Source organism: Ostrea edulis, chromosome 5 (assembly GCF_947568905.1).
Source record: "Ostrea edulis chromosome 5, xbOstEdul1.1, whole genome shotgun sequence".
In the NCBI taxonomy this organism is placed as follows: Eukaryota; Metazoa; Mollusca; class Bivalvia; order Ostreida; family Ostreidae; genus Ostrea; species Ostrea edulis.
Genome location: NC_079168.1, coordinates 7285572 through 7300525, shown reverse-complemented (window position 1 = coordinate 7300525; position 14954 = coordinate 7285572). Strand labels below are relative to the sequence as shown.

Here is a 14954-nt window from a genome sequence, read left to right as displayed (position 1 = left end):
TTCTTGTGAAAATTTTAATGTTCATTTTCGCGCTATCTTTATTGTATGTCGTCATCTCTCTTTGGTGGTGGTGGGGGGGGGGGGGGCAAAACTGTAATTATTAGTGGTCTTTCTAAATTTCCAAAACATTTAGATACTCCATTGCCACATTTGATTTTTATACCAGTGATGTATCTTTGACAGACACATTTACATATGTTGTATCTATAATAGTCTAGTTCACAATATGAGCATTTTCACCAGAAATTCAATTATCCGCGAAACGTTATACACTCGTTACGTCATGTCTTACAATCACTAAGAAACTGTCTTGGGAGTATTTTTGTTTGTTTGATGACTCTTCGACAATTTTTCACTATTGAGTTGATTTTTTTTCTTCTGTTTAACGTCCCATCGAGCATTTTTCACTCATATTGAGACGTCACCAGTTGTAGATCATACCAAAGCCTGCCAGGTTTGAGGTTTGACGCGGCCATGGCATGCGGGAGGCTCGAACTCACAACCTCCTGGTTACGAATCGAACGCTCTACCTCTGAACAACCGCGACTGGTACATTGAGTTGTAAGTCACGTATTCTGTACATCCATTTAGATAAGTAAATATTGCATTAAGCTGTAAGTTATTTTAGGGGTTTTTAGAGAGACTGATCACTGTTCCTTATATTGATTTAAACAATATTTTATTATGTATAAACATACATGGAGTAGACAACAGGCATTGCCTATATTATATGAGTTGTACATTAGGAAAATGATCAGTAAATAATATAACCTTGGTGCATGTGCTTAGAAATCCATCTTGATTAGTATTTTCCTAGATTCTTTCTTTCCAAGCTTACGAAACATTTACATGCTTGTCTTATTTTAATTAACATCAGAATGAAATGAATTTTAAAATGTAATAACCATTTTTTTGTGACAGTCAGTTGAAGCAAATTTGAATACTTTGCATGTAATGTAACAAATACTACGGTCATCAAATATACCAGGATTTAAACTATTTATTGATCACACAGACATCGATTATTGTACAGCTATTGATTTTCGGGTGTTTTTACGCGTTCTCTCAGCACAATAGATGTCGCTCTATACTGTTTACCTGTGTCCCGGAAGTTAAATACCAACGGCGATAAGAATAATGCTCGTGTGAAGGGTGCAGGTAAGGTAACATGCATTTCTTAATCAATTAACTTTTTTTTTAATTTATTGCCAAATATTTTCGCATCTGTCACGAATGTTGATTTACTACCAGAAAGAATGATGTTGATGTGTCGCCGTAATAAACATATAACTTATTGTGTCATTGTACAGAATCTGTCATTGTCTCTGTAAGTTCTATAGATTATATTTATGTACGTTAAGGTTAAAAATCACGGAGAATTGACTTGCACGGTTTACAGTTGTTTTGCATTGATTAGCGACAAGATGGAAATGTATCCAAATTTGTTGTCTTCATTTTGTTACAAATTTTACGACTGTTTATTTACCATGACGAAAAAACAACACTCCAATCGTGAAGATCCGTCATACTGACATATTGTCTGGACATTTAAAGATAGGAAATGGACATTTAAAGTTTAACTTTATCATTACTAGACAGCCTAAGGAAATAACCGGTTCGTGTGGTAATTATGATAAGTTGAACGCTTCATGTATCATGCCAATTGTGCTAATCGAATGAAGTTTATTTCAATAAGGTTTGATTTACATGTATATCTCCCTGCTTGATATGTCCCCGGTTTTTTGTGTGTGTGCAAGTTATGGATGTCGATATTGTTTTTAGTAACCAATGATTGTCCTGAACTCATTATCGATTCATTCATAAGTGCATACAATATTTCATAATTGGTTTACATACATTTGTACAACAGTATCCACATACAATAGTACTTAAATGCATTGTAGCCTATGTGTCGTCTTCGTTTGAAATGGTCGTTATAACGATCTAGTTTGCCAACACAACCTGTCATTGAGTCAAATGCTGTCTGACGTGTTTCATACCGATTTTTAGGCCGTTCTTTGCACACTGATTTTGACTACAGATTACTCCGTTTACTTGATCAAGATATAGGGCTCACGGCGGGTGTGTCCGGTCGACAGGGGATGCTTAGTACTCTTAGGCACCTGATTCCACCTCTGGTATATCCAGGGGACCATATTTGCCCTACACTTAATTTTGTATTCCATTGAGTTATGAGATTGATCACTGTTATCTTCACCGTTTCATTGCTTGTCACCAAGTTAAATAGTAATGGCTTCATCTATAAATATACGTCTAGACAAGGAAAACAAATGACTACGATTTTGAGAAATCCAATCGGGGGAGGGGGAGGGGTAATCGGATGAATGACATACTATAAAAAAAAAAAAGAAGAAGAGAGAAAAGCAGTGATTGTTTGAGGAGGTATTTCAACTCTTTTGTATACTCTCTTACTTCTTTACGTACTGATTTTGACTACGGAGTATTTCCTTGCGTACTGATTTTGACAACTGATTACCTATTTACGTACTGATTTTGACTACTGATTACCTATTTATATACTGATTTTGATTACTGAATATTTCCCTACATACTGATTTTGACTACTGATTACTTCCTTACGTACTGATTTTGACTACTGATTACTTCCTTATGTACTGATTTTGACTACGGAGTATTTCCTTACATATTGATTTTGACTACGGATTATTTCCTTGCGTACTGATTTTGACTACTGATTACTTCCTTACATACTGATTTTGACTACTGATTACGTCCTTACATACTGATTTTGACTACTGATTACTTTTTTGCATACTGATTTTGACTACGGATTGCCTCTTTCTTTCTTTTTTTTTATTAGCATTGTCCATTGTACAAATAGAAATTAAATGCATCATAGTATATACTTTTATAGGTAAGATGTACAATGGATATATAATCACTCATACCAACCATTCATACTCCACTCATACATTTCAAAATTAACTGAAATTATACCAACAAAAAAAAAAAATTATTGAGGTTGCTACAATAGTATCAAAAAAATATAAATTTGTACAAGAAATGCAATAAAAACTATACTATTCCGTGGATTCAAATATATTGTTCCACAAATTCTATTGTTTTTCAAAAGATAACTGATTGGAATTGTAAATAGATATACACCTTTCAATACTGTATTTTATTTTCAAATGGTTCAAAAGACCTAAAATGTTTAGTGTTTTACCTTGTAATGAGGTATTGAAAATATACTGTTTAGTATACAAAATAATAAAGTTAATTTTCATGTTGTCTTTAATAAGTGGTAATTCTCCTAAAATTAAAATTTTAAAATTACGGATTACGTCTTTACGTACTGATTTTGACTACTGATTACGTCCTTACGCACTGATTTTGACTACTGATTACTTCCTTGGGTACTGATTTTGACTTCTGATTACTTTCTTACGTACTGATTTTGAATAGTGATTACTTCCCTACGTACTGATTTTGACTACTGATTATTTCCTTCACCTGATCAGGATACAGAAATTAAGGAGGATGTGTCGCTTTTCTCTTGATTGTTAAATAAGAGTTATGAGATTGATTACTGTTCGTTATCTTCACTTGTTCATGTAACTCATACGTTAGATATGAAGTAAAATCTTTGAAAATTTCAAATACAGTATTTCAATGTCCAATACGTATTTAACAAATTTTATTAAATATATTTCCCACTGATTTCGTCTTTTTGAAATTTGACGTCAAAATTTTCGAAAATATGAAAAAATTAAAATTAATATGAGAAAAACAATGCATTTATGAGGTCATACCTTACATGTACTTTTACCACCAAATTGTCTGAAAAAGATGCATTAAAAATTTGTACACATTGCATTCATTAAAGTATAGTACTCTTCGTTTCAGAGATGTTGGTGTATGAATTATAGCCGCATCATAGTTCTTTCACATACAGAGTTATTTGGATAAATATATCCAATAATAAACGTCAAAAAAACACAAAACTCGAATAACATTTCACTGTTGGAGCTTTCGACTTTAATGCCTCTTCAGGCAGTTATGATTTATATTTTTACATTTTATAACTGTCTAAAGAGGCATTAAAGCAGGAAGCGCCAACAGTGAAATGTTATTCGAGTTTTCTGTTTCTTGACTTTTATTATTGGATATATTTACTGTATCAAATACTGGATTCTTTTTTTTACAAACTATGTGTGTGTGGGGGGGGGGGGGGTATATAACACAGTAGGTCTAATGTAAGCGAAACCAGGTATTCCAGGCACGTAGAATGAGGTGGGAAGGGGGTGTAGGAAGCATTGATAAGCAAAGTTCCGGTTAGACTGGAGTGGATTTCTCTTTAACTTCTAAGTATGTTTTGTAAGATGATGCTCAAGATGGAGGATGGGATCTTCATGCAGTTCTGAACATCTTTCTAAAGCGGAGTTAGTCAGCAGCGAGGGCGAGAAAGACATCCATATAGGTAAAACTACTAAGTAGAGAAATAGGCTTCCGGTACACATGTACTTAAGTTAAGATAGTGCTAGTGCTACGAAAACGTATGTAATCACAAAATAATGATAGAACTATTTTTACTATAAGAGCTTTAGACAATTTTCACGGTAAGAAAGCATTTTAATCGGCTGTATTTACATGAATAAACCACTCACATCACCTAGTCATGGACGGGAAGAGGCGTCCGGTGAGGACTAAGTCGGTGGTAGAGGGGGAGGTCTTTGACGGTCTGTTACTGAAACACCCAGAATTGAAACCGACACTGAGGGAGTTCGACAGAGTCATTTCCAAGGTAAGGAGAGAATTAACAGCTGAATTATTATCGTTTTATTACCTGTAGCTATGAAATAACAACCTTTTCAATTTCAGTCTTTTCATTACTTTTAAGGTAACCCCATACTTGCAGTTTTATCGGATACAAGTTTAGATAGTATATTTATTTCCATTTATTAAAGTTAAGACTGATAAATTATCAAATATAATATATGCATGCGGGTCGTAACACTATTTTTAAAAGATGCGAGACATAAACAGAATCATATATCACCATCAGAAAAAAATTGTAATTTTCCTTACACAGTGTTATAAACATTTCATAAAAACTGGTTATGATGATACAAAAGGATTCATAACCATTGCATGAAACTGTTTCTTCACAAAAATATACAAAATGTCCGTAAAAATAAAGGAAATCTATTCCATAATAGACTTGATTAAAAAATCAATAAAAACAGTTATTGCATTTGGATTCAATATTTCGATTATTCATCTATAACTTAGACTTTTGAAATAGTTTATTTTTAGCATGATTTTTTACAATAACTATCGGAAAAGATTCTAACAAAATTTATGTTCCTATCATGAATAAATCTAAATAAATCATTGATTTTGCAAAATCTAATGACATCACAGGAGGGTGGATTTACTTTAAGTGTAGAATTTCAATCTTTTCATTACCTTTGACTTTAGAGTTTCAGTATTTCAATGTTTTCACCCGCCGTAAAATGGATGAAATACTGCCAAAACAGCATAAAACCGTAATCAATCAATTTTCATAACCTTTGACTTTAAAGTTTCAAACTTTTCATTACTTCTAACTGTACAATTTCATTCTTTTTATTATCTTTGACTGTAGAATGTTTAAGGTACATGTTTTGATTGACCTTGGACTTACCAAAACGACTTTGAGAGACATCAATAACTGTTTAAAGAAATTTTTTATTTACAAGGTATATGTTCTGAGTGTCCTTGACCTTTACAAAATGTTCTTGAGTCCTTGACCTTTACAAAATGTTCTTAAGTTACTTAATTGAGTGATATAGATGTACATGTATGATCAATAACGGCCTAAAACTGTTGTAATAAGGAACTCTTTCCTGGTATAAGGTATATATTCTGAGTGACCTTGACCTTTCCAAAATGCCCTTGGTCCAAAAGTCACAAGGAATATATGTAATGAATCATGATCAATTTCTGATAAATGTCTTAGGAGATGTGAACTTTTATATCAAAACCTGTTGAAATAAGGAACATTTATATGTTCTGCATGATATCAACCTTTTCAAAATGACCATGGGAGACCTTGTCTCAAGGAACATTTGTGATCAATCATATCAATTTTTGATAAAAGGTTTAGGAGATATGAGATCTGACGGACAGACAGACACCACAGCAACTACTGTAGATTTCTAAATATACGCGATTAATTTATTATCGCGAAATTTCGCTAGCGACATCAATCGCGAAATAAAATTATTAGCTTTTCTTTTTCTGTCGTTTAAATACAGGTAAGAAATTAACAGATTTTAACAGACCAAACGCGAATTTATGGTCACGCAATTTGACGTATATACCAGTCATTTCACCGATTACTCGCTTAAAATAAGGCATCTACAGTATTTGCTTCCCCAAATTGAAATTTTATGGGGAACAGAAAAATAAAATGAAATAAAATAAATCAACATTTATGTAGCAATATTCCATTATTACCTGCATATGGTGTGTATATCTCTCAACTGATTCGATACGCAAGAGCTTGTTCTGCGTATGTTCTGCGTATGATCAGTTTTTAAATCGAGGCAGGCTACTGACAAACAAGTTGATGGTGCAGAGATTTCAACAGTCTCGTTTAAAGTCAGCATTTCGCAAATTTTATGATCGTTATAACGATCTAGTTTGCCATTACAACCTAAAATTGGGTCAAATGCTGTCTTATGTGTTTGATACTGATTGTTAGGCCATTCTTGGCATACTGGTTTTGACTACGGATTACTGCGTTTACCCGCTCAAGATATACATGTAGGGCTTACGACGGATGTGACCGGTCGACAGGGGATGCTTACTCCTACTAGGCACCTGATTCCACCTCTGGTATATCCAGAGATCCGTGTTTGCCCAAGATTCTATTTTGTATTGCTTATGGGAGTTATGAGATTATTAAAAATCCTGTAACATCAACTTGTTTGTCGGTAGCCTGCCTCGATTTAAACACTGATCAAATGCAGAACAAGCTCTTGTGTATCGAATCAGTTGAGAGATAGAAACACCATATGCAGGTGATAATGGAATATTTTTACATAAATATGAGAAGTTGACGATGGAGAACCTTAATTATCTGGTTTGTCATAAACTTAAGTTGTTAGTTTTCCGTTAATGTCTATTTTCAATAAAATATTTTGGTGCAAAGCGGATGTGGAGGACTCTGTGGTGTTTTTTATTTCGAGTTCACAGGGATGTATCAAATGGACATATCATTGGAAACGATTATTGTTCATAGATAAAACGTCGTCGATATATCTAAATGTCGAGTTAAAGTCCACAGCAAGAATTTTTGTTCTTTTCACGTAGAAGCTTTTGAATAAATTCTGCTTCATAAGAATATAAAATCAGTATACTGTTTTATTTCCATATAAATATCAATTACTTACAGCTTAAAGAGATGGACGGCAAAATAACAGAAGATACATACTCAGATTTGTATTCGCTACTTGACAAATACATCGACGATCCTTTTCAAGACAAGGCAGGATTAGAAGAAAGACAAGTGTTGGGAAATTATCTAGCCAAACATGGGTATGTTGTCTCTGATTGTCAGATGGGAATTATCTACCAGGCATGGGTATGTTGTCTCTGATTGTCAGATGAGAAATTATCTACCAGGCATGGGTATGTTGTCTCTGATTGTCAGATGGGAAATTATCCAGCCAAACATTGGTATGTTGTATGCAAGGTGAAGATAACGAACAGTGATCAATCTCATAACTCCTACAAGCAATACAAAATAGATAGTTGGGCAAACACGGACCCCTGGACACACCAGAGGTGGGATCAGGTGTCTAGGAGGAGTAAGCATCCCCTGTTGACCGGTCACACCCGCCGTGAGCCCCATATCCTGATCAGGTAAACGGAGTTATCCGCAGTCAAAATCAATGTGCCAAGAACGGCTTAACAATCGGTATGAAACACGTCAGACAGCATTTGACCCAATGCGAGGTTGTATTGACGAACTAGATCGTTATAACGACCATAGAATTTGCGAAATGCTGACTTCAATCGAAACTGTTGAAATCCCTGTACCATGAACTTGTTTGTCAGTAGCTTACCTCGATTTAAAAACTGACTATACCCAGAACAAGCTCTTGCATATCGAATCAGTTGAGATATATAAACACCATATGCAGGTGATAATGGAATATTGCTACATAAATGTGGGAAGCTGACGATGGAGAAGCTGAAATCATCCCGTTTGTCATACAGTTGAGTTGTTAGTTTGCCGTTAATGTCTACTTTCAATAGATCTGATTGTCAGATGGGAAATTATCTACCAGGCATGGGTATGTTGTCTCTGATTGTCAGATGGGAAATTATCTAGCTAATCATGGGTATGTTGTCTGTGATTGTCAGATGGGAATTATCTACCAGGCATGGGTATGTTGTCTCTGATTGTCAGATGGGAAATTATCTACCAGGCATGGGTATGTTGTCTCTGATTGTCAGATGGGAAATTATCTACCAGGCATGGGTATGTTGTCTCTGATTGTCAGATGGGAAATTATCTACCAGGCATGGGTATGTTGTCTCTGATTGTCAGATGGGAAATTATCTAGCTAATCATGGGTATGTTGTCTGTGAATGTCAGATGGGAAATTATCTACCAGACATGGGTATGTTGTCTCTGATTGTCAGATGAGAAATTATCTAGCTAATCATGGGTATGTTGTCTCTGATTGTCATATGGGAAATTATCTAGCTAATCATGGGTATGTTGTCTCTGATTGTCAGATGGGAAATTATCTAGTTAATTATGGGTATGTTGTCTCTGATTGTCAGATGGGAAATTATCTACCAGGCATGGGTATGTTGTCTCTGATTGTCAGATGGGAAATTATCTACCAGGCATGGGTATGTTGTCTCTGATTGTCAGATGGGAAATTATCTACCAGGCATGGGTATGTTGTCTCTGATCGTCATGGGAAATTATCTACCAGGCATGGGTATGTTGTCTCTGATCGTCATGGGAAATTATCTACCAGGCATGGGTATGTTGTCTCTGATCGTCATGGGAAATTATCTACCAGGCATGGGTATGTTGTCTCTGATTGTCAGATGGGAAATTATCTACCAGGCATGGGTATGTTGTCTCTGATTGTCAGATGGGAAATTATCTACCAGGCATGGGTATGTTGTCTCTGATTGTCGATAAAATAGACATAGCTGATACACGTCTCATACCTATTCCTTAACAATGATACATTCCTGTACTGCTTCATTCACCATTAAATATTCATATTTCCAATGGTTTGCCTTTGAAAGCTTTTGCAGTTGTAATGGTAGTCAATGTCCTCATGAATGTGAACAATGAGCGTATGAATCTTGAAAATGTAGTACGACTATTTTAACGGCTAGAATTCTGACGGAAATGAAAGTGAAATGTAAATTCAATTTTGAAAAGTACATAATAGTATAAACTGCAAACTTTCACGCCAGTAGCGTCACAGTTCGTGCCCACATGTTTTTTTTTTTATTTTATTTTTTATTTTCGAAACATCAACATGATCTATTTTATTTCTGAAACATCAACATGATCTATTTTATTTCTGAAGCATCGACATGATTTATTTTATTTCGTAAATATCGACATGATTTATTTTATTTCGTAAATATCGACATGATTTATTTCATTTCGGAAACATTGACATGAGTTATTTTATTTCCTAAAGATCGACATGATTTATTTCATCTCCGAAACATTGACATGATTTATTTTATTTCCTAAAGATCGACATGATTTATCTTATTTCCTAAACATCGACATGATTTATTTTATCCTAAAAATCGACATGATTTATTTTATTTCCTATAAACATCGACATGATATATTTCATTTCTTGAATGTCGATATGATTTATCTTATTTCCTGAACATCGACATGATTTATATACAAAACAAACAGAGGCTGGTTGTTATAGCTTTGTAGTTAGAGCGTCACTTTGTGAGAAAGAGGATGTGAGTTCGAACTCCGCTCGTGCGTTGGCCGCATGAAAATACGTAAGAATAGGTAGTTATTTCTTCTTCGCACACTCGAGTGTCACGAGTCGTTTTGTATCATATCTAAAAAGCAACGCTCCGTGTCGCGGCAAGCGCTTGCAAGTTAAAGAACCCTCTATGATATAGATCTGAATTTCTGGTACTTCACTTGCAGCTGATGACGTCTCAATTTGAGTGAAATATTCTCCATAGGATGTAAAACAAACAAATTTACTATCCACTCTTTATAACACCATTATTTCATTTTTATATCATAACAAAGTAAAAACCGCGACGACCAGACTTGTAGATACTATCTAATGGAGCCACATGCCATAGCTGGCTATGCACATTTGTACATGTATGTCTAAGCTGTATCGTAAAATTATCGAAACTGTTCATATATATTTCCAGGTTTGTGCCTTATTTAGTTGACGTGTACCAAGCTGTGTGGTCGAACCATGATCTAGAATTCTTTGACGATGATTTAGAAGAGGACGAATCCGAGTCGGCATTTTTTAAACTTTTACAACTGATCCGAACAATTTTATGGAATTATGCCGATGGAAGTTCTAAATTTGCTGAATCTATTGTAAATGACACGCCCCTTTTTCAATATCTAACAGAGGACTTACTAGCTGTGAAGGATGACTTGGAAGATTTAGAGGACGAAATCACAGTAATGTTTTTTAAATACTTTACACAAAGTCGCCACAAATCTTTAAAATTCAGATATGAGTAATCATATATACATTTTCTTATTTTAGAATGAAAACCACTTTCCTTTTAATTCTACTCTCGGAATACTCAACAACTGCGCTAGGAACGCTGCTACAAAGGAAGTGTACAATGTCAAACGTCTGATGAAAAAAGGCGGGAAAACCAATGCAGATGCTAATATGGTAGAGATACTGGAAAACCTGTTGAAAACGGATATAACTTGTAAGTGAATTATGCATATTTTGTGATTTTTTTTTTTTTGATTTTTTTTTTTGCATATGATCATACTTATATGTAGTCTTGCATATAATTAATGTTAAAGTAAATCTTTTTAAATTGTTATTTACCACAATTTTCTGAAAGTAAACATAAAGCAACTCAAATTTTAGAATACCAGAGATGTTATTGTATTTACCTTTGTTTCCTGGAACAGATGTTAAACTTGTTGTGCTGTTGGCATTGTCCTATATGGTAAATGAAGAACAAAACAAAGAACTTTCTGCTGATGAATCCATATTTGACTTTCTTCTTGACATGGTGCACAAGGCAGAGAAGTCGAAAGATCGCAGACAATGGGGCTTTTCTATTCACGAACTCATAAATGGTTTGGCAAAACTGGCCAAAAATGACGAAAACAAAGAAAAAATTATGAACAAAGGTGCCTTTGCATCTCTTAAGAGAATTTTAAAACACGGAATTGAAGCTGAACAGATTGCAGTTGTCAATGTCATTTGGGAATTGTGTTTCTCAAAGAAAAATAAAGATCTATTTAAGGTAACAGGAGAGACCGTCATCTAGATAGACTTAAAGTGGTGTGCGTTCGTGGATTTGTTGTTATTTTTGTTGATCTTTGTCATTCAAATTTTATTGTTGAATTTCAGAATGATAAAGAGGTTTGGAAAACTCTTCAAGCTCTATGCAACAGTGAAACTGAAGAACTTGCAAAGGCAGCCCAAGGCGCTTGTTTTGTTATAAATGAAGGACAGGATAGAGGTAAATGTTGGACCATTGTTTTATATCAAGAAGCATATATAGTTTTATTTAAGAGGTAATTACTAGATTAAGTATCCATGTATATGTGTGTTGTTTTCGTTGTAGAAAGAGAAAAGTCCAAACCCAAGGAGAAAAATAAAGGACATATCATGTTAAGCTACAACTGGGCAGATCAGAAAATTCTGTTACAGGTAAATGACCAGTTTTAGAAAATATTTATCTTTAAGCATATAGATTCCATGATATTAAACATGCTCATTTCAAATTAATCAGAGTAGGAAAACACACAATCATCACCAATAGAGGAAATATGTAGATGTAGCTTCAGGTTTTTAAATGACCTAAAGACGGTAATACTATATATACATGTACATATAGCCAAAACATTTCTTTATTCATGTTTCGTTTTCAGATCCGGGATCGTCTGCAGCAGCGAGGGATGTCGGTATGGATGGACGTGGACAATATGGAAGGATCGATTCTCGAAGCTATGGCGAGGGCAGTAGAGGACGCCAGGATCGTACTCGTCTGCTACTCCGAAAAGTACAAAGACAGTCAGAATTGTAGAACTGGTAGGGAAAAAAAACGTGACGTTAAAACAAAGGTGAAGATAAAGAAAAATGATCAATCTCATAACTCCTATAACGAATACAAAATAGAGCGTTTGACAAACACAGACCCCTGGATATACCAGAGGTGGTCTCTAGTGAATAGAATGAGTAAACATCTCCTATCGACCGGTCACAGCTAATCACTTTTGACCTTAAATCAGTAGCACCTGTTCCCACTTCTGGTGTGCAGGGGTCCGTGTTTGCCCAATTCTCAATTTTGTTTTCATTGTAGAGGTTAGGGATTGATCACTGTTCGTTATTTCCACATTTTCTTTGTAAAGATTGAGAGTTGATGACTTGGTTTAATATCAAGATATTCATTAAATATTATTAAAACTTGAGCATTTGTGATAATGTATTTTCATACATTTTTGTTGGTATAAATTTTCAAGGATTAATAAGCGAAATACAATTTCATTGTATATTAATTTCGTGGAAAGCTACTATATGGTGTTTTGTCATGAGCAAAAACTACATTTCACAGATCGGTCGCGGTAGCTCAGTGGTAGAGCGTTCGCTTCGTAACCGGGAGGTCATAAGTTCAAGCCCCGCTCATGCCATGGCCGCGTCAAACCTAAGACGTTAACATAGGTAGTGATTGCTCCTTCGCCAAACGCTTGGCATTTTAGAAGTGAGAATAACGGGTCTTTCGGACATGACCTTTAAAATGGATGTCCGTGTCGGGGCAGGCGTTGGCATGCTATTTAAAGAACCCTCACTGTTACGAACCTGAGAGCTAAGCATAGGTCTAAATTTGTGGTACTTCCCTTACAGGTGATGACGTCTCAATATGAGTGAAAAATTCGCGACAAGACGTAAAACAAACAATCAATATTTCGCGGAGACCCTGATTTCGAGGTCTGGTCACAAGCATAAAAACATTGAATATCAGTATTCAAGCGAAAAAGAAGAAACGGCAATAATTGTTCAAAACTATTTCTGTCAAGACATGCAGAAAAAACTGCAAGACGTCGTAAAGCTTGGACCTCTAAAATAGAATAATCTCCATAGGATATACAGGACCACAATGTAAAAAAGCTGTATTTACGGATGTATATTTAATTGCTGGGATAAAATTTAGAAATTCATTTCAAATTTAAGGATGATATCCCCCTCATGTATAGCTCTGATCCTTGGACGAATTTGGCTCCAGTTGTTTTGGCACTCTAGTTTTCCTATTAGCTCTACAAGTGTTTTGTCATTTCGAATTTCCAAAATTTCGTCTTTAGCATCACTGAAGACATTATTTGTCGAAATGCGCATCTGGTGCATCAAAATTGGTACCGTATAAGTTTTACATAATAATGTGTAAAATCCTGGATAAATAAAGATTATCATTATTACATGTACAGTACCACCGTAAAACACGCTTACAGTGAATTGATGGAGGTGAGCAATTTCAATTTGTTACATGTATGCAAGGTAAAGATAACGAACAGTGATCAATCTCATAACTCCTACACGCAATACAAGATAGATAGTTGGGCAAACACGGACGCCTGGACACACCAGAGGTGGGATCAGGTGCCTAGGAGGAGTAAGTATCCCCTGTTAAACGTGATTCTTTCATCCAATAAGTATGTTTTAAAACAACAGGAAATGTGAATCACTTCACTGTATGTGTGAATTCATTATGAACATGTTCGCTGTCACCGTGTTTTACTGTATTATGCCTCTATTGTCGGTCACAGTAGTATGTTTCTTTTTCTTGCATGAGAAAGGTATCCTGTAGTAATGATGAAAAATGTCTTGACAGAGGCGGAATATGCATACTCACAGAAGAAAGATATCGTGCCACTTCGCATGCAGAAAGGTTATGCAGCAACGGGATGGCTAGGCATCATGATTGGGGCCAAGTTATTTTACGATTTCAGTGGCAAGTACGATTTCGACAAAAAATTCGGAGAACTTGATTCCGCATTGTCCGGAAAAATATTAACAAAGGGACCGAAATTGTCAACCATTACTGAGGTATGTTGTCTGATCACTATTAAAGAACGTTTATAAATTAATCGTACGCTCAACTTCGGAGATGATTAGCAAAGGAAAATATAAGAAAATGTTTAGATTTTTCTCCTTTGCTAATTTTTCTTTAGATTAATTAACTTTTTTCTTTTTTGCTGCATGATACCCCAGTTTATTTTTGCAAACAGACAAATGCTCTCCACTTCAAAATCGGGTATTGGTTGCGTTGTAGTCAATCAATTGCAGTTTTCAAGTAACTGTGGTCATCTACAAAGTAGTTCTTGTTGATTGCAGAATGGTGGTCAGAGATCCCTGATGTCATCATCCGAAGACGAAACCATTATCTTATTGAAGTGGACGAAAGCTGATATGCAGAAATGGCTGAATCACAATCAATTAACAGCGTGAGTACAAAGAGAAGGAATGTGAGCTAGATAAAATTGGGTCTCTGATCAAATATCTTATCATAAACATTGTATATGTCACATTCGAAGAGTAACAAACATAATTTAGTACTCATAACAAACATCCTTATTCTATTTTAATAGGTTTTCTGGATTGAAGAATCTATCAGGCGAACAACTTGTATTCCTTTATAAATTATTTCGAAGGGCAAGTAGAAAAAAGAAATACTTGATACGTTCA

At 35.0% G+C, this 14954-nt stretch overlaps 1 protein-coding gene across 2 annotated transcripts in view; it reads left to right on the top strand.

Annotated features, from left to right (window-relative positions):
- Positions 1–1083: 1083 nt before the first annotated feature.
- Positions 1084–14954, top strand: part of LOC125649989 (uncharacterized) — a 19156-nt gene continuing 5285 nt past the window's right edge. Inside the window, exons 1-13 of one of the 2 annotated variants that reach the window (XM_048877910.2) lie at positions 1084–1158; positions 4365–4462; positions 4659–4786; positions 7424–7566; positions 10435–10699; positions 10788–10962; positions 11174–11514; positions 11622–11733; positions 11839–11924; positions 12146–12305; positions 14101–14315; positions 14604–14713; positions 14858–14921. In XM_048877910.2, the coding sequence (XP_048733867.2) occupies positions 4384–4462; positions 4659–4786; positions 7424–7566; positions 10435–10699; positions 10788–10962; positions 11174–11514; positions 11622–11733; positions 11839–11924; positions 12146–12305; positions 14101–14315; positions 14604–14713; positions 14858–14921 (1878 nt within the window). In that variant the 5' untranslated portion in view covers positions 1084–1158; positions 4365–4383. Of the gene's footprint in view, positions 1164–4364; positions 4463–4658; positions 4787–7423; positions 7567–10434; positions 10700–10787; positions 10963–11173; positions 11515–11621; positions 11734–11838; positions 11925–12145; positions 12306–14100; positions 14316–14603; positions 14714–14857; positions 14922–14954 lie in introns of both variants that reach the window. The other variant, XM_056167147.1, reaches the window with a different exon arrangement.